Genomic DNA, 27905 nt, shown 5'->3' on the forward strand with positions numbered 1-27905 from the left:
TAGTTATATTAAACATGTTTTTTGTGTATCACCATAGGTTTTTAAGTGTACAGATAATAAGTAGATTTTCTAGTTATCAGTGATACTGATAAAAGTATCAGTAAGTTGGCTGCACCAATTTACATTCCCACCAACAGTGTATAAAGGGTTCCCTTTTCTCCACATCTTTGCCAACATTTAGTTTCTGTGTTCTCTGAGGATAGTCATTCTGACAGGTGTGAAGTGATATCTCTTTGTGATTTTGCTTTGCATTTCCCTGATGATTAGCAGTGTTGAACATTTTTTCATGTTCCTGTTGGCCATCTTCATTTGATGGCCTTGTTTCTTGTCTCTAAAAATTTTGCTTTGTTTTAGTGCTAAGATCCCTACATTCAGTAATCATCCAGCTCTTTAAGCCATGGATACTGGTTTTAGAAGACAATGAAAGGTAAATAGTTTTTCTTATATTCAAATTCCTTTGAAATCTATAGACTTAAAAGTTCTGATGATGTTTTGGTACAGCTGATGGTTCACAGATTTTATTTTTCTGTAGGCAGCATTTAAATTTAGAAAATGCTTCTTTACAAAGTGAACTTAAGACATTTTCTGTTTGTGGAATTGTTAGTCTAATTGATCAGAGCTATTGATTTTGAAGCAAAACTGAACTCTTATTTCCAGCTTTCCATAATAAAAAGTTAAATGAGTTTAGTATTTAATTTCAGAAAAATAAATGTTGTTCTCCTGAATTATGTTTTGATAATGTAACACTGCAAAATATGAGACTTACTTGATTTTACCCAGTATCAGTTATTTTCTGGGGACTAAGTTGACTTTCAAATTACTGGGTGGGAATTGCTCTCTCCCAGAGGGCTAATCCTTAAACAGTCTTCAAGCTTCAGGATTTTGTGGTGACTGTGAGAGTGCTTATCATAATGCAGGCTGCTTGTTTATTTCCAGGAAGAGCTAATGGAATTTATTTTTTATATTGAGCTTTCTAAACCAGATTCAGAAACTGAATTTTCATATAAAGATTTTTTTTTCTTTGGTACTTCCTCTCCACTTTTGGTCATCTTTTTCCATGACTTTTTTCCCTTTCAGGCTTTAGGTAGAGAAAGCTGTTCTCTGAGGCATTTGAAATGTAACCCAAATTCAGAAGGGATGGATTCACGAGTATAATTGAACGTAAAAAAAAAGGTGTTAATTTGATACTTATTTAGATGACACACTTCTGAAACTTAATTAACATTGGAATAAAGGTTAGGAAGGAAAGTAAATAAAATTATGCTATTGATATTAAAAGCTACCGTTCACCTCCAGGAATTCACAGCCTTTAAAGTGATCTAAATGTGTTTTAGGGCTACGTAATGCAGAGTTTTCTATGAATTAGGCATGCCCCAGATTCTGGGACGGACAGTAATTTAATCATAGTGTTTCCTTTCTCAATGTCTGTTTCTCTTTTTTAAAGCAGCCAGCGACACTACCCCTGGTTGGAGAGTGATGCTGTGGTGGCCTCAAGCATTGTGCAGCTATTCACTGACTGCATTGACTCGTTGCACGGGAGTTTCAAAGGTAGGAAGATGTTGTATTGTGCCTCTGGTTAGTTTTCACTTTTTCCTTAAGTCATTCAGTTAATCTTTTGCCTCTGCTTTCCTATTTCCATTTATTTTATTTGGTAGGCTATCATCTTTGAACAAGGAGAGGTCACCCCTACCATTATTTGGTTTTGCTCAGGTAATGCTGAGTGTCATCAGTTATGGAAAACAGGCCTTTCTGTTTTCAAATTGTGTTTTCCCCATGTTGTGAAAAAAATGAAAGTGTTAGTTGCTAAGTCGTGTCTGACTCTGTGACACCATGGAGTGTAGCCTGCCAGGTTCCTCTACCCATGGAATTCTCCAGGCAAGAAAACCGGAGTGGGTTGCTCTTTCCTTCTCTAGGGAATCTTCCCAACCCAGGGATCAAACATGGGTCTCCTGCATTACAGGCAGATTCTTTACCATCTGAGCCACCAGGGAAGAATACTATTAATAGGAGGCATTTCTAAGTATAAAGACAGGTCAACTTACAAAGTATCAGCAGATACATGCTTAACTTAAGTTTATAGGCAATACATTAGAATATGTAATGAATCCATACACCTTTTCCAAAGGAACACCCAAGACAGAAGTAATGGTAAAGTTATACATGCATCAATCAGATGAGATAATTTAGATGAAGCTTCAAAGAGATGGGGATTGGGCAAATGGTCAGGAAGGAAATACAGTGTGCTTTTAACTTTTAACTCTGTATGAAAAATAATGTTTAGTTTCATGTTTCTGAGCATAGTTCTGTTTTTGCCATATAAATCCTCTACTTCAAATTCTATTCAAATGTTTTATTAAAACTCTACTTCGCTTCTGGCCTTTTTTTGAAATCTGTTACTTTTGTTACCACCTCCTGACTGCTGTCCTCTGAAGCTTCTCCTGCTTTCCCGTTGTCCCGACACCTTGGTTGCCTTCCCACTATCCCTGGAAATTGCCTTATCCTTTCCCTGGTTCTTCTAGCCCTGGTTGCTCTGTGGCCACAGAAAGCTGCCAGTGCTGTGAATCATGCCATTTTTCCTGTACTTCTGTTACTGATGCAGTGGGATATCAAAGCAAACACCCTGCCTTCCTTTGAGAAAGACCATTTCTCTTCATTTTGGAATCAGTATCCTCACCCAGTTGCTCTTTAAGTTCTTTCCAAGCATAACTTAATGTTTGGCATTTCAGTTGAGCACTGCAAGATCATGGTCACAAAGCCCGTATCTGAGTTGATCATGGAGTGCTGGTCTACCAACATGGCACAGAAATGTGGGTCAGGGCTGCTGCCAGGGCTTCCATTTCTCCCTTTTCCTCAGTCAGCTTCTTGGTTGACTGCTTGAAGTGATCAAGCGCAGTGGGAGATACACAGTCCATGAGCCTGATGGCATCTTTGTTAGAAGCTTTAATTATCCATTGCAGAAGGAACACCTATTAGCTTAAATTTAATTCCTGCTTTTTGCTCCACTTGGGCCAACTGGTATTCTTCCTTGTGCTGATAAAAGCAGATGCAACCCCCATCCTTCCAGCTCTACCTGTTCACCCAAAATGATGAATGTAGGGCTCTGTATCCTTTGGTGGAGAACTTTGAACTGCCAAATCAGCTTTGGGGATGTCTGACCTGCATGCAGCAACTTTGGTTGCAACCAAAACTCTAAAATCACCATTTCTGAAACCTTTCCGGGTGATTTCCCTGTGCTTCTGTGGGAAGTCTCCATGTAAAGACTGGGCATCTTGCCTTACGGCCACATTCTGTATCAACTCCTGGGTTTCTTTCCTCATTTCACAAAATATGATAGTTCTCCCTTGATAACCACTGTACACTCGAATCACGTCCCAGTAACTGCTGCCCTATGAGTCCAGTGGTGCTTGATAGCAGATACTACACAGTTACGGCTGTTTTGTTTCTGATGGGTAAAAACCCATCAGGTCCACTTGTTCCTATGTAGATTTCATGTATTTCTTAGCAACATTATACACCCGCTAAGGGCAAGTTGCAGAAAAAAAGCAATGTTGGGGATTGTCTTCTGAATCTTTCTTATTGCTACACTTAAAATCTCTTATACTTGATCAGCAAAGCCCATGTCCAGCATCTGGTCAACTTCATCCAGGACAACATGCTTAAGTTTGGTGGGGTCTAGCTTGCCATTCTGCAGGTGGTCTTTGATATGACCTAGTGTCCCAACCAGGATACTGATCCCATTCCACATGCATTCAGTTTGTCCTCCATAGGGAGTTCCACCATAAAAACAAGCCAATGCCAGCTTTTTTGTGATGTCACTGAAGCCTCTGCTTACTTGACTTGCCAGCTCCCTTGTGGGTGCAAGAACCAGTACTTGAGGGGCACAGTCTCTCTTCCAATCTTGCAGTTCTCCCTGAAGTTTCTCAACCAAAGGCATAGTAAAGGAGAACATCTTCCCAGTTCTTGTCCTCGCATGTGTGATCAAATCCTTCCCACTATAGACAGGGTGAAACGTCTTTGCTTGAATAGGAAACAGGAAGGTCACCCCATGGGCTTTGAGAAGTTTAATCATTCCTTCAGATGTGCTAAATCTAGAGAAAGCTCCTTTTTGCTCCACAGTCTTTCCTGCTCTAACTCACTGTTATTTTCTTCACTGGCCACTTCCTTGGAGTCAGAGTCAGGTCCATAGTTAGGAAATCCTGATTGTGATTCTTCAGGTTGGGGCTTTTCTCTCCAGTTTTTCCACTTATTTCTTTTTCTTTCCTCATCTTTTTGGGCTTAGATGCACCCAGTCCTTCCTCAGAAGTCTCCTCATTTTTTATAGCTCTTTTGGTGTTAGGAGAAACAGCTGTCTTTTCACAGGGCTCCTTTAGTTTTTTTGAACTTTGGGTTTTAGGAGAAGTAAGGTCATCTTGAGATGGCTCCTCTTTGTTTTTTGCCTTTTTGGACTTAGGAGAATTCACGTCAACCCCAGAAGGCCCTGCTTTCTTAACCTTTTTGGCTTTGTTGCCAGTTGGCTCTGTGTAGTTCCTTGACTTAGGGTTTCTCACACTCTGTTGGTGTTCTTCAGTTGCTAAATCGTGTCCGACCCCTGACAGCCCCATGGCCTGCAGCACACCTGGCTTCTCTGTCCTCCACTGTCTCCCAGTTTCCTCAGGTTCAGGTCCACTGAGTCAGTGATGCCGTTTAATCTCTGCCGCCCCCTTCTCCTCCTGACCTCAGTCTTTCCCAGTATCAGGGTCTTTTCCAGTGAGTCAGCTCTTTGCATCAAGTGGCCAAAGTACTGGAACTTCAGCTTCAGCATTAGTTCTTCCAATGAATATTCAGGGTTGATTTTCTTTAGGATTGAGTGGTTTGATCGCCTTGCTTTTCATGCTGCACAGACACATGAAATCAACCCCCAAACTCAATGATCACAATCAGCTTTCTTGGCTCCCTGACTCCCATTCTGAGCTAAGGTGGAGAAGATCCATTCCCCTCTGCCCTTATCTGCCCTTTCAGTGAGGATGTAGTCCTTAGAAGATCTTGTTTTCTATTTCCTTGTGAGGTTGAAAACCCCACATAACAACCCCAGGGTAACTGAGGCTTTTGCTGTTGTAAGTTGTGTCCGACTCTTTAGGACCCCATGGACTGCAGCACGCTAGACTTCCCTGTCCTACACTATCTCCCGGAGTTTGCTCAGATTCATGTCCATTGAGTCAGTGATGCTGTCTCACCATCTTATCCTGTGCTGCCTTTAGCATCAATTTGATGCTCCTTTTCTAGTCTTTCTGCTTCTGACCTCTTCCACTGAATGTATGTAGTTGTGCATTATCAGAGATGTTGTATTTACTTAGTATATCTAAATGTTTTGTATCAGGAGGCTTATAAGGCTATTAGTCCACCCAGCCCAGATTCTTGCAGTAGCCTTCTGTTTCCTCTCATTTCTGTTCCTGCTTATTTGCTAGAGTCTAAATTGATTCTGCTAAAATTCTGTTTCTATCCTATTCTTCTTCAAAAACTTTGAAGTGTAATAATGTTTTAGCTCAGCATTCAAATGTGTCTGACCCAGAGCACTTCAGCATTATGGGATGGGTTTTTTGGAAGCATCCATTCAACCATATGGCTCTACTCACTGTCCCCTAAACGTCCTTGGACTTTCCCACTGCCACTTTTTTGCTTATGCTGATTCTGCTACCTGGGTGAAGCCTCAGGCCCTTTATATTCCTGTGTATTTGTTTACGTGGGTACATTTCTCTCCTGTTTCTAAGTCTTTATAGCACATTGTTGCAGTTCAGATCTGTGGGAGGCAGACACCTGTGATGGAGCCAGAATGCTAAGAGGTGTTGGGAGTGATGCCTGTGAAAATAAGAGGGAGAGGAATAGAGGTAGGCAAGCAAAGCCTTCACCTCTGGTGCAAGTATAACACCTGTGAAAGGAGAGTAGGAAGGAAGAGTCTCAGTCTGCAGGGCAGATCTGAGAAAGTTTTGGCCAGCCAAATGGGGTGTTGGAGTGCAATGATTCTTTATTGAGGAGTCCACCCTTGGCAGAAGTGCCCAGGTCAGTGCTCAGTTGTTGGCTGAGGGCTTCAAGGGAGGAGGATGGCCTTGACTCAGGTGCTGAAGTGCTGTAGCCTGATCTGTGGCAAGTTCTGTTTGAAGGGAGATCTGAGTGGTGCACCTCCATGGCGGCCATGTGTTTATGTGGCACTGAGTCCTGGAGTTAAGAATATATCATCCAGTATTTTGGAGAAGGAAATGGCAACCCACTCCAGTATTCTTGCAAGGAAAATCCTATGAACAGAGGAGCCTGGCAGGCTACAGTCCATGGGGTGGCAAAAAGTTGGACCCAACTGAACATGCATGCACACACACATGCATCCAGTATTTTATATACAATAACATCAGATGATAGATTATGTATTATAATAATATGTGTATATATTATAGCAATAATACATGTTAATATATATAGCAGTAATATATGTGTTATATATAAAATTTGTCATCTAATAATACTTATATATATATATAAAAACAGACTTTTTTTTTAGTATAGCTTTAGGTTCCCAGCGTAATTGAGTGGAAAGTACAGCATTTGCATATACCCTTTGCTTCCTGCTCTGAGTGCATAGTCTTCCCTCCAACTCCCCCACTATCACCATCTCCCATCCAAATGGTACATTTATTATCGTTGATGAACCTACACTGACACGTTATCACCCAGAGTCCAAAGTCCATACGTGCTGGGTGTTGTTTGTTCTGTGGGTTTGGATAAATGTATAATGATGTGTGTCCACCATTACAGTATCCTACAGAGTATTTTCACTGCCCTGAATATCCTCTGTCCTCTACTAGTCACCCCTCCTTCCCCACTAGCCTTGGGAGACCACTGATTTCTTTTACTTTCTCCATAGTTTTAGCTCTTCTAGAATGTCACGTAGTTAGGATCATTCATTATGGTGCTTTCCCAGGTGGGCTTCTTTTGCTTAGTAATGTGCACTTAGGTTTCTCCATTTCTTTCATGACTTGATAGCTTTCTTCTTTTTTAGTGCTGAATAATATTCTGTTCCCTAGGTATACCTCATCCAGTATTTTTGATTGATCCTTATGTATCTTATCTCTCTCCCTCCCCCAGTTATGATATAAACTCTAGGCACAGAAACATTCTTCTTTTCATTCCCCTAAGATTAGGATAATGCTGTATTCTCAGTGTCTACTTGATAAGTATTAGTTCAGTGAGTAAGTCCTAATAGTACTCTTTTTGGTTTCTTTTGGAAAGGCAGACTTGTAGTGAGGCAAATATTTGAGCATAAAACTATTGTCACAGAGGCTGTTTGTTTAGTTTCTTAGTATAAAGGGGCAAGCACTGTCACAGGTCTGTGTATAGAAAATAAAAAAGTGGCCTAGAAATAAGAAAGTACATGGCTAACATTAAGAATTGGTAGCTCAGTTCAGATGAGATAGGGTGTGTTCAAGGTGGTATGACCATAGGGTAGCTCACTTCAGAGAGAGCAAACAGAAGAACTGTGCATAACAATATGAAGAATTATTAAATTATAGCCTTTTAGTGAGATTGTCTGATTCAGCTCCCTGCTTTTATTGATGAGAAAAATGAGGACCTGAAAATTAAAAAATTCATCTGAGGTCACAGAACTTATTTGCATCTGGGCTGGGACTAGAGAAGTTCCTCTGGTCCTAAGAGATTACCTCCTAGACATCTTCTCCTACATATCCATCCTTATTTAAACAAAACTATCGGAGAGCGCAGGCTGCTCTGGCAGCAGCTGGAGAGCCGGGGTCCGGGCTCGCGGGCCTGGGAGGGAGTTAGTGCCCGCTACTCCGCTCTCATTAACCCCCACAATCAGTTCACCTAATCCCGGGGTGGAAACCTGAGCCCGGCGGGGAGGCGGGGCAGCGCCTACGGTTCTTGCCCGGGGCTCGCTCCGGGGGCGGGGCTAGGAGGTCCGGGGAAAACGAACGTGCCTTTCTCTCTGGGTGAAGGCGATGGGGGCCGGGTTCACGTGCGAGCTGTAGGCTCTTCGGGCACGGCAGCTCTCGGTGGTCTTGGTTAGTTCAGACACAAGGGCGCTGGGGATCCCGGGGTGGGACAGGGCTCATCCTTGGGCTTTGCCCGGTTTATTCTGCCAGCCTAGGAGTCATGCGGCTCCCGGGGCAAGACAAGGGACAGGGTCTAAAGTCAGCCGGCGGGCGCTCCGGAATCAAGACGGGTTCTCGCTCCACGCCCCAACCATGTCCCCTTCCCCGGATGAAGAATAGGATAGGCTTGAGAGAAAAAAAAAAAAAAACTATCTTTTTTCTGTCCATATTTAAACAAATGCTACCCTTCACTTCTGTTTTAAAAGGTTGTTAAAAGGATATGTTACTGTTTCATAAGGACTGAGGATTGAGGTCACAGGAATGTTAGTGATAAGTTGACTGGTACTGTGTATTGATGCTCATTGGTCATTTTTCACAGGTCGGTGTTGAGAAACTCCCATCGGTCAGTGTTGAGAAACTGCTCTCATTGTGTGTAACTCCCTCTTCTTTGACTAAATTCCATTCCTGTGCATAGAATCAGAAAGTCTGAAAAAATTTGTTTTAGACTAAATCCCCCTTATATTGCCACTAGCTGTTGAAGGCACTAAAGTAATGGATACTTGTGAGGTTGATGCTGAGTGATCAGGTCGCAGAAGAGTGTGAGATTCATTTTCAAGTGACTTGCTAGAATGATGGTTAACAGTCTAGTTTTACTGCACCGAGGGTTGAGATTTAGTTATTCGGAATATTTCCTTTTGAGGAACAGTAGATTTCTCCAGGGCACGTTAGATTTCTCCAAGGTGCCTGATGAATGGAGTGTCAAGTACATGAGACTGAGTCCATGGCCAAGGGCAGCAGACTAGAGGGTTGCCTAAAGGTGGCTGGGCTTGTGGAGGTGTATTTGAGTGAAAAGCCATATATTTAGAAGTTTTAGGGACAAACTGATCACCTCTGCTATCTCCCACATGTCAGCTGCTCCTTCCAGTTACCAAAGTAAGTAAATTACCATTCTTCATTATTACTCTGCCATCAGTTTTTTCTCTGGTAGGTGAAAATCTCTGAAGCTGGGTAATTATTGAGAACATTAGGTTTTAGACTGCTAGTTCAAATTTGTGGTTTGTGTTAGGGTTTTGTTTGTGTTAAAGATAAACCCAAAGGTATTCAGCTGTATTTTCTTTTTCAATTTTAGATAAGCTCTTGCCTGGTGATGAAGGTGCCCTTCGGTTGCACCTGCTGCATTACTGTGAAGCATGTACAGCGCCCAAAATGCCAGAGTTCATCCTGTATGCTTTTCACAGTGCCTACCAGAAACTTGCGTGGCGGGACCTGCATCCTGACCAGATGCTCATGGAGGCCTTCTTCAAGGTAAGCCCTTTGCATGCCACAGCCTGGCGTCTTGGGAGCAGCCTGTTCACTGTGGGTTTTCGGCCCAGTTGCTGTGTGTGCTGGTGTGGACCCTGCTTGCATTTTTCATCACCTAGATGGTGCTTCCCATGGATATCATTTTACTGTGTTAGTAAGACAGCATTTACAGGATCATTTTTAAAGCTCCCAGAAAGATTTTGTCTGTAATATAGCATCCCCTTGACATTCGTGATATTGTCATGGCAGTACATAGTGTAATGACGTTGTCACACTCAGTCTTGGTGTTTCTGTATATGCATGTATGCATGTTTTTCCATGATACTATCATTAAAACTTTTTATTGTTAAATTTCTGTTGAAGTAATGTAAGTTGATACTCAAGCATTAGTTTCTCTAAGCAGTTATGTAAGGGATAATTTGGTTATAGGTGACAGAAGTGTTACTATAGCAGCCAATAATACATCATAGTCATATAAAGACCTGGAATGGCCTGGAAAAAGTCCAAATAAGTGTGTGGGAGTTTTTGGAGTAGAAGCAATAGGTACAGAAAATAGGCACACTAGTGTCACATACTAGTCTGGCATTTTTGTTGCTGTTCTTAAGTTTCTATTTTAAAAAAGTCTTTAATCTTGTCTTAGCTTTTTATGACCATTTCAGTTTATTTGTTCATAGTTATCAGTTCATTTGTGTTCACTGTTAACCTAATGTCACATTTATTACTGAGACACTTTAAGTGCTTTAATTATTGCAGATCCATAGTTATTTATGACACTGAGTAAAATCTAATGCAGTCTTTTAGTGTTCCAGTGGTGTTCTTGTCAGCCACGCCTCTGTAGCTGAGCTCTAAGGAAAGCTGAGGACAGTTGTCTTAGTAAAATACAAGGCTAAAAATGATTTTATAGCTAGGTTTAGTATATGAGACAGGCATTACGTAAATATTCATCATTATTGTGAATATGGAATTGAACCTTTGTTTAAAGAGCTGTAAGAGAGCACTTAAGAGGGCAGCATTAGCCGTATGACAGAGTAAACAGAATGGTCCATAAAGGGCTGCTATAGACTTTGTATCTCTAGTAGTTTTAGTCTAAGGGTAGAAGACTGCCCTGCCTGGAAGCCGGGAACCTTTTAGTTCCATGAGTTTGATGGCATAATAAAGTATGATTTTGAGGGGGTTGAGGGTCAAGATAGAGAATAGATTATAAAGGAGGATGAAAAATCATGGGAAAAAGAGTAAATAGCATGATATAATTATGGTAGTAACTGGAAGACATGAATCATCATCGGATTCCATTGATTGTGATTTTACAAATGGAGTTGAGCTTTTTAATCTTTTAAGAAAAGGAAAAATTTTTAGCTAGACATATTTTATTTTAAAGAGTCTTGAACTCATAAGAGATAACTTTGATATTGATTATATAGTAATACTTTATAATACATTTGCCCCCATCTCTAATATAGTTTAAATAGGACTTAATTAAACATTATGCAGTCATCAAAAAATTATGAAGACTAATGATACAGAGATGTACTTATAATGTCACATTATACTAAAAAGGCCATATGAAAATTAAATATGCTAATATAATAGTCTCGAAGTATGGTCCCAGGACCAGCAACGTCAGAACCACCTGGGAACTTGTTAACTCCAGATATAGGACATTAAAAATTCTGTGGATTTACCCACCCCCTCCCCATCCCCAGATAAGTCCTCCGGGTGGTTCTGGTGCACATTCAGCTTTGGACAGCAGTGACTAATGGATATATCACCTTGGTCTTGCCAGCACATCTGAAGACTTTGTTAGGCTCCCTTGAGCACCGGTGACTGACTGTGGCAGAGATTTGTCACCCTACCTGGAGCTAGGAAAGATCATTCCTCTCCTGTTAAGAACTAGTGGAATAAATAATGAACTCCAAACAAGCTGAAAGATGTTCCCACACATCGAACATGGGAGGAAAAATAAATATTAAGTCTAAAATCTCTCGAGTGGGAGATAGAGTTATAAATAGTTTTTATAATCTGGGGGGGAAGCATAATTTAAAAGATATAATTTAGTAAACATTGGTGTATATACGTTTTTAAGATACATAAATAGCTAAAAGCTTTGTTTCCTTTTAGGTGGAGCGAGGAAGCCCCAAGAGCTGCTTCTTGTTTTTGGGGTCTGTTCTCTGTGAAGTCAACTGGGTCAGTGTGCTCTCTGATGCCTGGAGTCCCAGTCCCCGCCCAGAGACACGGGGCATGGTTGTCTGCCTCCTTTTCATGATGATTTTATTGGCAAAGGAAGATCAACTGGTGGACCAAACAGTAAGTTTTTAGAGAGCCTGTGATCAAGACTTGGCAGATTTCCTTAGATCCTCACTCTGTATGAAATTGCTGCTTTTCAGTTTCCCTAGTGCCTCTTCCGGTTTGAATAGATGCATGGCCTATGGGATGTGCCTTCAACTAGCTGCCTGGTTTTCTCAGACAGTTCATAGTCTAAGGCAACCACACCAAGTTATAATATTAACCTCAGTTTTGTTTTTTATCTCATTAATTGCTGTTCTACCGCAAGATCACAGAGTTTCTTTGAAAACTGGATTCTGAATACTTACAAATCTTAACATTAATGTGTTTTGCCAAAACTTCAGTTATTACTTTCATGAGTGCTTCTGCCTTGAGCAGAAGCTTATTTGATGTCTTAACTGTTCTATGCTCATAATAGGCAATGTTAGTGGTCACTCCGTGGGCTCAGTAAAGACATATTTCTAGAACAATGGGAGTGCTGGAACTAAGGAATGTGTGTTTTCATTTTTAGGGTTCTCCTCTACTTACTCTCCTTGGACAGACAAGCTCACTCTCATGGCATCTTGTGGATATTGTTTCATATCAGAGTGTGCTGGGTTATTTTAGCAGCCATTACCAGCCATCTATCATCCTGGCAAAGGAATCTTCTGCTGAATTAATTGTGAAGCTCCTGAAAGTGTCTGCAGGCCTTTCTGTTCCTACTGACAGCCAGAAACATCTTGTAAGTTAAGTGCGTGCTGTGGAAGGCAGAGTGTTCTTCAGGGTTGGTAGTGTTAGTGCCGCTGAGGACTGTCTTAAACCCTGCAGTGGCTCAGCAGAAAAAGCTGAAGGATCCTATGTCATTTTGGCTTCTGGGGGCTTTCAGTTTCATTTATTTCTCCTAGTAAGCCTTTACCTGCTAGCAGTGCCACATGCTCACAAGAGGTGAAAAGGATTAGGGGACAGCAGTGGGCTATTGGTTTGCTGATCTGAGTGTCATTGGCAACAGAATGGCAGCAAATAATGAACATGAGTGTAAGAGCTGACAAACTCATATCCCCAGCTCACTGTCATTCTTTGGCTTTCTCAGCTGAACTGAAAGTAATACCTCACCTTTAATGTGTTCTGAAGATCAGATTAGGCAGTGAACATAAAATTTTTGGAAAAGTTCCTGGCAAGTACTTAGTGTGTGGTTAATGTTATTAATGCAGTAAAAACTGCTGCTGGGATTTGGGAGAATGTGGGTTCCAGTCTGAGTGTGATGAGACTTCTGCTCCCCCAGTGCAGGGCCCTTGGGCACACCCGTCCTCACCAGGCTCCCTGCGCTGTCCTCCCACTCCCTGTTGGGGCAGTCAGTGCAGTGCTGTGCTCCCAGGGAACATTCAGGTAACACTGTTGGCGTGGACTTATTTGAATGATCGTTTTTTTATTGTCAGGATGCAGTTCCAAAATGCCGAGCCTTCACTCATCAGATGGTTCAGTTCCTCAGCTCCCTGGAACAAAATGGAAAAATCACCTTAGCAGTCCTTGAACAGGAAATGTCTAAGCTCTTGGATGATATCATCGTTTTTAACCCACCTGGTAAGTGACTTTGGAGAAGTCATGTATTCACTCAGTAAATCATTTCCTGCTGTGTGTAAGACATTTTGAGGTCAGGATGATGGTCAGGACACTGTCATTCTGTTTGCAGAGGAGCAGTGGTCAGGCTGATGCCTGGACACTTGTCATCTCAGCACGGGGGGAGGCCTGAATTGTAAGGGCTTGAGGGAGGGGTAGATACTGTCAGCTGCTGCTGCGAGGTTAAGTGGACTGAGGGCTGAGTTAGACGAGTCACTGTGATGAGTAAGAGAGAACCGGAGACTGTCCAGTGAGCAGCATTCCTGGATGTTTAGCTCTGAACTTGGAGGGCACTTCAGAATCACCTGTAGGCTTGTAAGGGAACTTTATATGAGAACTTATACTCCTAGCAGTTTGGTAAACTGGACATCCTGACTGCCTCTTCTGCTAAAAACAGCTTGGAATGCTGAATAAATAAAATGTTTTTAAGAAACCAGAGATTAAACTTACTGACAAGTTGGCAGAAAATCTCAGAAGTCAGAAAATAAGTGAAAGGAGGAGCCCATGAAAATAGATGGAGTGCTGAGGCTGCCTTTTAGCTTGCAGGCTTTTACTGACCTTCCTTGGCTTAGGGGAGGCTATAAAACCCAGGCCCTGCCTAGGCTGGGAGCCTTGAAAGGAGCTCCCATGCAGAACCACAGGACAGCATCCTCAGGGTAAGGATGAGTTAGAAATGAACCTGCTCTGAGAAAAGAAGATGGCAATCCTTAGGTTCGTTAAACCCAGCAAATCCCAAGCAAGGTAAATAGAAATTCACACCTGTACATACTGTAGTGAGACTGCAGAAGCACCAGTGAATAAAGAAAAACATTCACATGGACAGCTGGCTTCTCAGTGGCGCCAGTGGAAACTGTGTGCTGTGAGGAGATGGCTTGTAACCTGGGATTGTAAAATAAAAACAACCATCTTTCAAGGATAAAGATGAAATAAAGATGTTTTCCTTGAAACCTGAGAGTGTTTGTCCCAGTGGACATCACTGAAGGAAGTATTAAATAGAGCATGTTCTTTAGGTAGAAGTGCAGTGATCACAAGTGAAAGGCTTGAATTTCAAGAAGGAAAATAAGCAGAGAAAGTAATGAAATATGGGTAAATATAAACAAAACTGCTGATATAAACCTATAGTTATCATCATTTAGGGATTTAAAAAGCAAAAGCTAAAATTAAATTATATGACTACAAATATATATAAGTTAGGAAGGGAGTTGAGTTAAAAGCATTCTAAGGTTTTAATATTGTTTGAGGGGGTCAAGAAATTGGTTAAATGTGTGCCTTGATAGAATATGAATGGTAAAAATTCTAAGCAATTCACCTAAAGAAAGAAAATATGTAATTTCTGAGTCAGTAGAAAGAGATAAAAAGGATTGACCAAAATACATTTAATCCACAGGCAAGAAGCATGTGGAGAACGGTCTTTTGGACACAGTGGGGAAAGGAGAGGGTGGGACGAATTGAGAGAGTCCTGCTGACATATAAATTACCGTGTGTAAAATAGATAGCTAGTGGGAAGGTACTGTATAACAGAAGGAGCCTGCCCAGTGTCACTGCCTAGTGACAACCTAGAGGGATGAGATGGGCTGGGGGTGGGAGGGAGGCTCAAGAGGAAACGGATATATGTATACTTAGGGCTGATTCACGTTGTTTTATGGCAGAAACCAGCACAACACTGTAGAGCAGTTATCCTCCAATGAAAAATAAACTTATTAAAGAAAGATGGAAAAGGTGATAAAAATAGTCAAAATAAAAAGATAAAATTTAATGTATATTGGTAAATATGAATGGGCAGGTGGTCAAGTTAAAAGACAGAGATTGTCAGATTGGATTGATAATCAACAACATCTGGTTTTAAGCTGTTCATAAGTATATCTAAATCATAGGATATAGAAGGATTTCTACAAGGCACTCACATTAGGCAGATTAAAATAGAAAGCTGATATTGCTGTATCAATATGAGATAGGACTATAAGGTAGGAAGCATTACAAAGCCAAATGATCTCCAGTGTGTTTTCCCACCCTAGATTTGCATGAAAAATACATACATAAATAAGAAAAAAAGCATTATTAGAAATAAAGAGGGCTTTCCTGGTGGCTCAGTGGTAAAGGATCTGCCTACCAATGCAGGGGACGTGGGTTCGATCTCTGATCTGGGAAGATCCCACATGCCACAGAACAACTATTCCCTTGTGCCAGAACTACTGAGGCTCTGCTCTAAAGCCCACCTGCCACAGCTGCTGAAGTCCACACGCCGTAGAGCCTGTGCTCTGCAACAGGAAAAGCCACCACAATGAGAAGTTTGTGCTTTGGAACTAGAGAGTAGCCCCTACTTGCTACAATTAGAAGCCCACACAGCAGTAAAGACCCAGCACAGCCAAAAATTAATAAATATAAATAAAATTATTAAAAAAGAAGAGAGTCACTGGAAATTGATGTAAGGTTCAATTCACCAGGAAGAAAATGCATAAGGTGGAAATTGACAGAACTAGGAAGAAAAATGTCAAATTCACTCATAGAGATTTTGACACATGTCTGACAGTAACTGATAGATCACGTAGGCAGAAAATCAGTAAGACTGTGGGATGTCTGTGTACCACAGTTGGATATAATGAGTATGTAGAGGGTGATACACCCTGTAAGTACAGAACGCATACTGTGTCAGTCTCACACGGAACAATTAAGAAACTCGACACATTACTAGGATTAAAGCATGTCTTCTGTGCATGCTCAGTCACTCACTCATGTCCAACTCTTTGGACCACATGGAGTGTAGCCCACCAGGCTCTTCTGTTGGTGAAATTTTCTAGGAAAGAAGAACTGGAGCAGGTTGCCATTTCCTCCTCCAAGGAATCATCCTGGCTCAGGTATCAAACCCACATCTTCTACATTGGTAGGCAGATGCTTTACCATTATGCCACCTGGGGAGCCCCAAAACATGTCTTAATCAGTTCTAAAGGACAGGTATCAAATAGATTACATGTTCTAACCTCAGTGCAGTGAACTTAAAAGTCAGTAACAAAATATAACCAAGAGGGGAAAAAAATGTACCTTGGAAATGAAGAAGCAAACTTTTAAGTAACTGATGGCCAAAGGAACAATAATAGAAACTTAAAATATTTAGAACTGATTTTAAGAAAGAACATCAAAATTTATTAAACATTGAGCTTAAGATATTATAAAAAGAACCATAAAATATAATCAAAATCTGTTTAGAAAGAAGGAGATAATAAAGAGAAGATAAATAGGAGACTAAGGATGAACAATGAAACTGGTAAATATAAAGGATAAATCTAAATGAAGTCTGACTTCATTAACATTGTCTGGGAGCCAACCAACCTCAGACTTTCAAGAATACATGATATAATTTGTATGATAACCACTACGAAAATGTTATTTAATTTAAAAAGAATATTTGACTTCCAAACTAAAGAAAAAGTAGAAAAAACAAGAATTAATCCCTTAAAAAAATAAAAGAGAGCAAAAGGAATGTAGACCAGGAGGAACAAATTGGAAGCATATTGTAATTAAGATGGGCTTCCCAGGTAGCACTAGTGGTAAAGAAGCTGCCTGCTAATGTGAGAGGCATAAGAGATGTGGGTTTGATCCTTGGGTCGGGAAGAGCCCGTGGAAGAGGTTATGGCAATCCTCTTTAGTATTCTTGCCTAGAGAATCCCATGGAGAGAGAAGCCTGATGGCTGGCTATGGTCACACAGAGTCAGACTCGACTGAAGCGACTTTAGCATGTACGCACAGTAATTAAGATGGGCTTCCCAGGTGGCTCCAGTGGTAAAGAACACCCCTGCCAGTGCCAGAGACATCAGAGATGGGGTTCAGTCCCTGGGTCAGGAAGATCCCCTGGAGGAGGGCATGGCCACCTACTCCAGTATTCTTGCCTGGAGAATCCCATGGACAGAGAAGCCTGATGGGCTACAGTCCATGCGGTGACAAGGAATCGGACATGACTTAACACAGCATGCACATCAGTAATTACATTAAATATGACTACGATTGTCACAGTGGATACAATAAGGAAGAAAAAGACAACCCAGTAGGAAAAAAATGAACCAGACCCTTAAATTGACATGCTATAAAAGAGAATAGTCAAATAACCAATAAACGTGTGAAAACATACTAAACCTTGTTAATATTCAAGGAGATATAAATTAAGAACTTGATGATATACTCTGTCACACCCATGAGAATAGATAAAAAGGTTTCAATACCAAGTGTTGGTGAGGATGTGTGTCAGCAGCATAACTCTCATATACTGCTGAGTACAGAGTAAGTGGGTACAACCATTTTTATTTTTTAAAATATTTTATTTTTAATTGGAAGATAGTTGCTTTGCGATACTGTGAAGGTTTCTGTCATACATCAGCATGAATCAGCCATAGGTATGCATATGTCCCCTCCCTCTTGAACCTCCCTCCCACCTCCCTCTCCATCCCCCCTCACCTCTTTAAGTTATCACATAGCACTGGCCTTGTTCCAGTTGGCTATCTATTTTACATATGGTAATGTATGTGTTTTAGCGCAACTCTCAAACCATCTCACCCTCACCTTCCCTCACTGTGTCCGAACGTCTGTTCTTTCTGTCTGCGTCTCCTTTGCTGCCCTGCAAAGAGTCATGAGCACCATCTTTCTAAATTCCATGTATATGATTTTATATATGACGTTTGTCTTCCTCTTTCTGACTTACTTCACTCCATATAATAGGCTCTAGGTTCATCTTCATTACTTCAGTAGAACAGACTCAAATGTGTTTCTTTTTATAGCTGAGTAATATTCTGTTGTGTGTATGTACCAAAGCTGCTTTATCCATTCACCTGTCAGTGGACATCATGAGAAATGCTGAGCTGGATGAGTTATAAGCTGGAATAAAGACTGGCAAGAGAAACATCAACAACCGCAGATGTGCGGATGATACCACCCTAATGGCAGAAAGCGAAGAGGAACTAAAGAACTTGATGAGGGTGAAGGAGGAAAGTGAAAAAGCCGGCTTAAAACTAAATTTCAAAAAAACTAAGGTCATGGCATTGGCCCCATCACCTCATGGCAAAAAGAAGGGGAAAAGGTGGAAGCAGTGACAGATTTCCTCTTCCTGGGCTCTAAAATCACTGTGGACGGTAACTGCAGCCTTGAAACCAGAAGATGATTGCTTCTTGGCAGGAAAGCTATGACAAACCTAAACAGAAGAATTAGCTGGCAATGCTAGAGAAATTGATTTAGAATTGGTTGCATGTAACTGGGCCATGAAGATTGAATAATAGCCAGGCAAAGCAGTGAAAGACATTCTCAGTTCAGTTCAGTCTCTCAGTCATGTCCGACTCTTTGTGACCCCATGGACTGCAGCACGCCAGGCTTCCCTGTCAATCACCAACTCCCAGAGTTTACTCAAACTCATGTCCATCACTCGATCCATCTCATCCAACCATCTCATCCTCTGTGGTCCCCTTCTCCTCCCACCTTTAATCTTTCCCAGCATCAGGGTCTTTTCAAATGAGTCAACTCTTCACATGAGGTAGCCAAAGTATTGGAGTTTCAGCTTCAACATCAGTCCTTCCAATGAACACCCAGGACCAGTCTCCTTTAGGATGGACCAGTTGGATCTCCTTGCAGTCCAACGGACTCTCAAGAGTCTTCTCCAACACCACAGTTCAAAAACATCGATTCTTTGGCACTCAGCTTTCTTTATAGTCCAGCTCTCACATCCGTACATGACTACTAGAAAAACCCTAGCTTTGACTAGACAGACCTTTGTCGGCAAAGTAATGTCTCTGCTTTTTAATATGGTGTCTAGGTTGGTCATAACTTTCCTTCCACGGAGCCAGTGTCTTTTAATTTCATATCTGCAGTCACCATTGGCAATGATTTTGGAGCCCCAGAAGTAAAGCCTGTCACTGTTTCCAATTTTTCCCCATCTGTTTGCCGTGAAGTGATGAGATCAGATGCTATGATCTTAGTTTTCTGAATGTTGACTTTTAAGCCAACTTTTTCACTCTCCTCTTTCACTTTCATCAAGAGGCTCTTTAGTTCTTCTTCACTTTCTGCCATAAGGGTGGTGTCATCTGCATGTCTGAAGTTATTGACATTTCTCCTGGCAATCTTGATTCTAGCTTGTGCTTCATCCAGTCCAGCGTTTCTCATGATGTGCTCTGCATATAAGTTAAATAAGCAGGATGACAATATACAGCCTTGACATACTCCTTTCCCAGTTTGAAACCAGTCTGTTGTTCCGTGTCCAGTTGCTTCTTGACCTGCATACAGATTTCTCAGGAGTTAGGTCAGGTGGACTGGTATTCCCATCTCTTAAAGAATTTTCCACAGTTTGTTGTGATCCAGTTAAAGTCTTTGGCATAATCAATGAAGCAGAAGTAGATACTTTTCTGGAACTCTCTTGCTTTTTTGATGATCCAAACAGTTGTTGGCAGTTTGATCTCTGGTTCCTCTGCCTTTTTCTAAATCCAGTTTGATGTCTGGAAGTTCACGGTTCACATACTGTTGAACTGGCTTGGAGAATTTTGAGCATTAGTTTACTAGTGTGTGAGATGAGTGCAAAGGCATTCTAGAAACATCTTAATTACAAGAGTGGCATACTAGAAACATTAATCAGGATCAGTTTTGATTTTTAAGAAAATACTTGTTGGCTCAGTTGATGCTGAATGGGAAGGGGAGAGGCTGCGATCTATTAGGAGGCTTATTGGAATCATTTTTGTTCCCATGAGTTGTATTAAAAGATAGATTGAAATCATTATTCACAGATGCAAACTGGTATATATAGAATGGATAAACAAGGTCCTACTGTATAGCAGCAGGAACTAAATTCAATATCATGTGGTAACCATAATAGAAAAGAATATGAAAAAATGTGTATGTGTGTGTATGTGAGTCACTTTGCTGTATGTTAGTAATTAACACAACATTGTAGGTCAGTTATGCTTCAATAAAAAATAATTTTTTTAAAAAATTAGGAAAAATTGAGGGGAAAAAAGGTTTTAAGGTCTTGCAGTAGTTCCTGCTTTGCTCTTCAAAGTATTTATATGCCACGTCCTATCCTTAAAATCTAAGCAGTATCCAAGACTTCCTTTCTGGCCCCTGGAGAGCAGCTAGTTTGAAACACTGTTGTCCCCTTTATCACGTTCATGTCATCATACCAGCAGCCTTTTGCAGGTATGTGTCTGTGTTCCCTTTTAGATCTGGATAGCCAGACCCGCCACATGGCCCTCAGCAGCCTCTTCATGGAAGTCCTAATGATGATGAACAATGCAACTGTCCCAACGGCAGAGTTCCTCCGAGGCAGTATCCGGACCTGGATCGGGCAAAAAGTACACGGGCTGGTGGTGCTGCCACTGTTAACAGCCGCCTGCCAGAGCCTGGCTTCTGTCCGCCACATGGCTGAGACGACGGAAGCCTGCATCACTGCTTACTTCAAAGAGGGTAAGGGCACCCTCTTACCCTCAGTAGGCTCTCAGTTGATCCATCTTTTCCAGGGACGATTAGGTGGCTCAGTAGTAAAGAATCCACCTGCCAATGCAGGAGATGCAAGAGACACAGGTTCAATCCCTGGGTTGAGAAGATCCCCTTGAGTAGGAAATGGCAACCCATTCCCTTATTCTTGCCTGGAAAATCCCATGGACAGAGGAGCCTGATGGGCTCTAGTCTATAGTCCATGGGGTTAGAAAGAGTCAGACATGACTGAGCCGACTGAGTGCGCTCCCTGAAGGAGATCCCTTTCCAGACCCTTCCCGTTGAACGATTGTACCTCTCCGATATCTCTGTAAATGTTGTTGACGTTTCAGGGTGTAGTTTGTTTTCTTCATGAAGACAACCTTTGGTCCATGTTGCTACCATATTGTTTCAAGGAAGGGAACCTCTAACTCATTAAAATGAGGGGTTTTGTAGTGTCAGACCAATCCTCTTGTGATAGGTAAATTGTGTCTTTCATAGGCCTAGTTATAGTCCTAAAAGCAAATGCTATAAACCAGAATCTTTGTAATTATCCACTATATTAATTTCCTCTATTTTGTCACTTGTTAAAATTTTTCTTAGGTCCTTTTATTGCTTTTTGTCATATGTTTTAACTGTTATGAAGAAGTTCTCTCCCTCACCCCCATGCCCATTCCTGATTTGTCTTTCTTATTTCCTACCTGTAAACTCGCAGATTCTGGCAACAGCTTGGCCTGGTTAAGAAGAACTGCTCAGAGCAGTACCTCTTAACTCTGATGCCCAGATACACATGCTTGTGCCCACGGTAGGGGAGGAGGACGAGTACTGGACTGAGAATGCCGGGAGGTGCCTGTAACCTGCCCCTGCCCTTCCTTGGCAGCACACGAGCCTCCATGTTCCCATGTCCCCCTGCGGAAAGTTCTGTGCTGTCCCCATGTCACCGTACTCGCATTCCCGCCCCCAAAACTGAGAAGCATCAGGATAACCCTCTTGCTCCAGATTTGTTTACTAATTGTTACTGAAATCAAATTCATTTTTTCCCTTCATGAAGCATTTTCAAGAATTTGTGTATTTAAGATAGGAGTCAAATGAAACTTTGATGCTTAAAAAAATACTTCTGATGGATAAAGTTTCAGGGAGTGTTTGACGGGAGGATTCCTACGTGCTGTCTCTCATGAGCCCTTTGTCCCTCTTCAAGCGGAACAGCACGCTGCTCCCAGAGAGTGAGGTCACTGTGTGAGGCAGGCTTGGGTCTCCTTTAGTAAACATTCTCTTTAGGACAAAACTGCTTAGTCTCGCTCCCCTTTCTTGAGATATGGATTGTCTCCTGACCTTGTGACCATGTTATCCCTTGTTCCCTTGGTAATGGTTACTGCACATTTGGTTTTCTGATCTCTATCATTGCCGAAAGAAATTTCTTGTAGCACAGCCTACATTTACTCATAGAAAAATCATTAAAGCACCTTTGCTCCATCAGAGCTTAGGTCCCTGTGTCTTTTTTGTTTCTCTTTCTGTCTCTCTTTTTCTGGCTGATTCTCTGGAGCGTGGAGACCTGTCATGCTCACTTTCCTGCCCTGGCTTCTAAGACCCTCTCGAAAGGCCCTTTGTGCCTTCACCCCCTCGAGGGGGCGCCTGGTGCCTTCGTGAGCAATGCAAGTCCTGTGTCAAGGGCTTTGTTGGTCCTCTGCATAAACCAGGGAATATCAGCCTCTTTCTCTCTTTTGCTTTCTTATTGTCGACTCCATACCACCAGGTTCCGGTCCATTAAAGGACCCCAATATAAAGTAATAATAATATCCCCCAGAAAAGCTGAAGTGTTCGTAACATACTTGAAAATGGTATTCAGTAAAATTAAAATTCTTAGATGACCGGGATAGGCAGTGTCTGTGATTTTAATGGTCAAAGTATGGTGAGAGAGGGATTTATAAAAATGCAGTCACAACGCCTGACTTCTTAACCCTCTGCACTCTCAGCCAGGACACAGGCATTAAGCTTGAGGGTTTGCAGTCCAAACCGTGAGACATTGTCAGGCCCTCCGAGGCCAATGTGAGTGGTGTTTTCTCAACATAAAGCTTTTAAATTTTAAAGTGAAAGGTTCATTAGAGCAGTTAGGTAGTTTGATTCTTGCTCTTACCTTGTTCTCTCCTCTCGGTGTTCTTTTCTTAGGCTCCCTCAACCAGAATCTAGGATGGGGCCCCATTCTGGTGTCCCTTCAGGTTCCTGAGCTCACCACTGAAGAGTTTCTGCAGGAGTGCCTGTCCCTTGGCAGCTACTTGACTCTCTACGTCTACCTGCTCCAGTGTCTAAATAGTGAGCAGACACTAAGGAATGAAATGAAAGTGCTGCTTCTCTTAAGCAGGTGGTTGGAACAGGTGTATCCGAGGTATGCTGCCCCTCCAGTTGCCACAGCCAACCCACAGGTTGGGATAGCTGGGAATTGGGGCTTAGATTAGTGTCCATTTCAGTGCAGAGACCCAGGTGATACATAAGAAACATTGGGAAGATTTTCCTTGCATGGACCGATTTTCTGAGCAGGCTTTTGCTTTCCTAAAACAGGCATTATTGAAGCACACCTTCAGCTTTGATTCAGTTGAGTAGGTAGGGGTAGCAGCGTTAATCTCACTTGATTACAAGGACATCGAGCTCATATATGGCGACTGGCATGTAGAAGGGGCAGTATGCTCCTTTACTATCCCAGTACTTTATCAACATCGTAACTTGCCAGCCTAAGCTTTGAAAGGGCGAAATGTCCCTAGTACTGAAAGCTCCCATGTGGACTTCTGGTTAAATGAGAGTGGAAAGAATCTCTTCCTAATTTGATTCTCCCCCCGCCCCCCAAACCCTCAGCTCTATGCAGGAAGAAGCAAAGCTGTTTCTCTGGTGGCACCAGGTCCTGCAGCTGTCTCTGGTTCAGACAGAGCAGAATGACTCGGTCTTGACAGAGTCTGTCATTCGAATCCTGCTTATGCTTCAAGGCCGGCAGAACCTGTTGGCTGAGGAGAGGCTCAGCTCGGGGATTCTCGGGGCAATTGGGCTGGGCCGGAAGTCACCCTTGTCCAACAGGTGAGGAGGCATCTGCCGCTGCTCTTGTAAGTGGGCCTCAGACACGTGCACCTGCCTAGGGGACATGATACTAGGTAGATTTTCTGTTTGGGGGCTAGGTTCCTTCTGGAGATTAATAAGAAAACTATCAGAGCCTGATTACATCTTTATATTTTAAAAAGGATGTTTATTTTTTCCATTTTAAAACAACTTTTATGTTCAAAGTTTTTTTTTTTAAGCAGTATCTCATTGTCTTTTGACTTTGTAACCTGACCACATTACTCATTGCTTTTTGCCTTTGAGCCAGCGCAATGTTAGGTTAAAATACCTGCTCAGCTGCTACACTGCCAGCACTTTGTCAGGGAAACCCAGGTTCTGTGAGGGACTTGGTCTAGCAGAATTGTTAAGTCAAGATGAGTGGAAGTTAACTGATTAGAAGGATGAGTAATGAGAAATAAATTCAGGTTTTTGTTGCTAAAAATTCCAAAGTGTGAAAGAATTTGCTATTAGTCCCATTTTATCCTCTAAGACTTATTTGTACCGTGGTTTTTCTGCTAAAGGTCTTACCTGGTTTGAAAAACATTCCCATACTATTCTGATGTCAGCATTCTTATGGAATAACCACCCAGTCCAAACCAGTTTACATCATGCTTCTTTGTTTATGGTAGAATTTAGCAGGACTAAATTTGATATGATTTTTACTAAATTAAGTGTGATTTGATTCACTTAAATTGTAAAACATGGCACATAAAATTTATCATGGTAACCCTTTTAAAATGTTTAATCCAGGGACTTCCATTGGGGTCCAGTGGTTAAGACGCTATGCTTCCACTATAGAGGGCACAGATTCGATCCCTGTTTGGGGAGCTGAGATCCCACATGCCATGCAGTACAGCCAAAAACAAAAAAAAAAAAAAAAGAAAAAAGAAAAAAATGTACAGTTCAGTGGTATGTAGTACATTCAGAGCATTGTTGCAGCCATTACCACTATTTTGTTCCAGATCATTTTCGTCATCCCAGAAGGAAGTCCTGTACCTGCTAAGCAGTCACTCTCTTGCCTCTCCCCCAAGTCTCTGGCAGCCTCTCTGGATTTTCTGGCTTTATGTATACCCTCTTCTGGGCATCTCACATAAATGGGATCATACAATACATGGCCTCTTATGTCTGGCTTCTTTCACTTAATGAAGTTTCAAGGCTCATCCGTAGTTTAGCATGCACCAGTACTTATTTCCTTTTAATGATTGAATAGCATTCCATTGTGTGGACGCAACTTCATTCATCAGTTGATAAACATTTGGGTTGTATCCACTCTTTGGCTGTTGTGAATAGTGTTGCTGTGAAAGTCACATACAAGGTTTTGTTCGAACACCTGTTTTCAGTTCTTTTGGAATTGTTGAGTCATGGTGTTTCTTTATATTTAACTTCTTGAGGAAGAAGTTAACTATTGCCCAACTATTCTCCATAGCACCTGCACCGTTTATAACACTCCTACCAGCAGTGGCTGAGTGTTTCAGTTATGCTGTATCTAATGGAAGGACTATAAAGACTCTTTGATCATATTTATAATTTTCCCAAAGGGGCTAATAGTAGCAGCAGGTCTGGAGATATGTTTAACTTATTTTTTTTTAAATAGAAAATGTGATGTTTGTTATATAATGCTTATCTATATAGTCATTTACTTCCTCTAATTCTTCCCTAACACCTAAGGTTCCGAGTGGCTGCCCGAAGCATGGCTACCTTCCTTTCAGTTCAGGTTCCTGCCGAGGATCAGATCCGCTTGAAGCCCAGCTCTGAGTTATATCTGACCGTGAAAGCTCAGCAGGTCAGTAAAAAACTTCATGGTTATGGGTTAGAAGTTTTCCACAGGAGGAGGGAAGGTGGCAACTGTGGTCTTTTACATGTGAGGACCTGATGACGGTTATTGACAGCAGGATAGCATGCCCTCTGGTGGACTTTGCTTATTGGAAAATAGTGACCGCTTGTGCCTGCCTTGGATTTTAAACCAGTTTTTGTAGGCCCTTGCCCAGAGTCTGTTACTACCCTTGTAGAAGAAGCAAGATCATGGGCAAGCCAGCCTAGGGTCATCTTTGATTCTGATGACATGACTGTGTGCTGACGCATCACATGCTGGGCCTGGGGACAGTCACAGAGGGCGAGACTACAGTTGAGACCGATGGACATTAGCTGAACTTCAGCTTGGAACCAAGGGAGTGGTTCCTGTGAGTCTGGGGGTTGACCACTGTCCGTGGTATCTGACATGGACAAAATGGTAGCTGTGAAAAATGACAGTTTGTTCTAAAAATGTGGAAGGCCATATGGTAGCAGTCCTATTCCCATAACTACTTTCACCCATAAACAGTAGAAAGGTACATAATACAAAATGATAGCCTTCATTCTTGAGTGCTTATTGCTCGCCAGGCACTGTTATGAGTTTTAACTTCCTTGATGTTAACGAGTTAAAAGTTTTAACTCTTCTAATTCTCATAGCAACGCTAAACAACGGGAACTTTCATTATCCTTGTTTTGTTGATGAGGAAATGCAGACAGAAAGAGGCTAAGGAATTTGTCCTGGATCACACAACCACTAAGGGCTGGGGCTGGGATTCCCTGGGCCTGTCTGGACCCAGCTTTGAGCTCTTGCCACTCTGCTGAACTGTGTCTGTACACAGGAAGCACTTAGACCTCGTAGCTCTTGTATTCTGCAGCATTGTCATGTCTGAGTCAGCCGTGTATAGTAGATATCTCAGTAGTAAGAGCAAAGATCAAGGGCAAAAATTAGCCGGTTCTTCACAGGTATCCTTATACAGTATGTGATGTTTTGTCATAGATCAGTTAGACAGCCACCATTTGAATCCTTAATATCATATAAGAGCCATCACAGGTGGGCAGGTGAGTGTCCCAGGGGATGGTCATGAAGTCAGTGACATGCATTTCAGGCTGCATTTGAGAAGTCTGCTCGCCTGTACCCACCAGCAGCTGGGGCATGACTTTGCTTTAGCTGTGGCCGGCAGGTCCCCCAGGCCTTGCTTGGCAGGCTTTGACGACCTTCCTTTAGATTTACAGTGATGACATGCTTGTCGTCTGGGTTTTCAGACTTCCATCTTTTAATAAAATGATTACTCTTAGGCAAACTGTCAAAGTAGCCTATTCTTTTAAAAAGGAAGGAAGGTATGTGGGGTGGGGGAGAGACAGATGGAAGCTGTGGTCAGTGGGAGTGTCTGTCCCTACTGATTCCTGTTCTTAGATTAATTCTTTTCACACAGCTATTAGCTTGGTACCAAAATCCCTTCCATTGTTTATTTTCAACCCAAAACTTCTGTCTTAAACCACTTGGTAACTTATTTCTAAGCTGCTTGTTCCTTTACCATCCCCCACCCTCACCCCCAAATCTTCTCCCTCCTTATTTACTGAGCCAAGGGAATTCCTTCTTTTGGTTGTTGTTATTATTGATTTAGTTTAAAATTTTTAATTGGAGGACAATTGCTTTACAGTATTGTGTTTGTTTATGCCATTTATAAACATGAATCAGCCATAGGTATACACATGTCCCCTCCATCTTTTTTAAATTAATTTTAATTTATTTATTTACTTATTTTTTCACTTATTTATTTTTAATCGAAGGATAATTGCTTTACAGTGTTGTGTTGGTTTCTGCCAAACATCAGAATGAATCCCCATAGGTGTGCCTCTGGCCCCTTCTCCTTGAACCTCCCCCCACCTCCCACCCACCCCTCCCCCAAGGTTGTCACAGAGCCCCTGACTGGAGCGCCTGTGTCCTCTAGAGCAGTGGTCCCCGTAAGTGAGAGGGGCACTTCATGGTTCATGTTCAGAATCCTAGGTGCGGCTAAGCTGCCCGTCTCCCCAAGAACCGTTGTTGTGATTTTTTTTTTTTTGGCTGTTTTTTCTAAATACAGCCTTTTTCTCTTCTCCCAGTATGAAGGGAGGAAAAATTAAAATTATGGAAGTAAAGAATGTTTTTCTTTATTCCTGAAGAGAAGCATGGGAATATCATTGCTGTTTCTGTTGGGTGGAAACCAGAGGAGCTTGCTCTGTCTGCTGTGTTTGTTGACTGATAGAGCGACCTTATCAGTCACCCTCAGCAGCACTTAGCCACTGGTTTCTTCTGAATTTTATCTAGTTATGGTTTAGTACGACATTACTTTGTAATCT

At 41.8% G+C, this 27905-nt stretch overlaps 1 protein-coding gene and 1 pseudogene across 2 annotated transcripts in view; one reads left to right on the forward strand and one right to left on the reverse strand.

Annotated features, from left to right (window-relative positions):
• Positions 1-27905, forward strand: part of EPG5 (ectopic P-granules 5 autophagy tethering factor) — a 128324-nt gene that overhangs the window by 95200 nt on the left and 5219 nt on the right. The window contains exons 34-43 of one of the 2 annotated variants that reach the window (XM_020870961.2): positions 355-427; positions 1445-1548; positions 9205-9380; positions 11496-11681; positions 12172-12381; positions 13076-13220; positions 20442-20684; positions 22860-23076; positions 23541-23756; positions 25443-25557. In XM_020870961.2, the coding sequence (XP_020726620.2) occupies positions 355-427; positions 1445-1548; positions 9205-9380; positions 11496-11681; positions 12172-12381; positions 13076-13220; positions 20442-20684; positions 22860-23076; positions 23541-23756; positions 25443-25557 (1685 nt within the window). The remainder of the gene's footprint in view (positions 1-354; positions 428-1444; positions 1549-9204; positions 9381-11495; positions 11682-12171; positions 12382-13075; positions 13221-20441; positions 20685-22859; positions 23077-23540; positions 23757-25442; positions 25558-27905) is intronic. The other variant, XM_020870962.2, reaches the window with a different exon arrangement.
• On the reverse strand, positions 2354-4601 carry LOC110123221 (nucleolar RNA helicase 2 pseudogene; annotated as a pseudogene).

The sequence above is a fragment of the Odocoileus virginianus genome, chromosome 22, assembly GCF_023699985.2.
Source record: "Odocoileus virginianus isolate 20LAN1187 ecotype Illinois chromosome 22, Ovbor_1.2, whole genome shotgun sequence".
Taxonomy (NCBI): domain Eukaryota; kingdom Metazoa; phylum Chordata; class Mammalia; order Artiodactyla; family Cervidae; genus Odocoileus; species Odocoileus virginianus.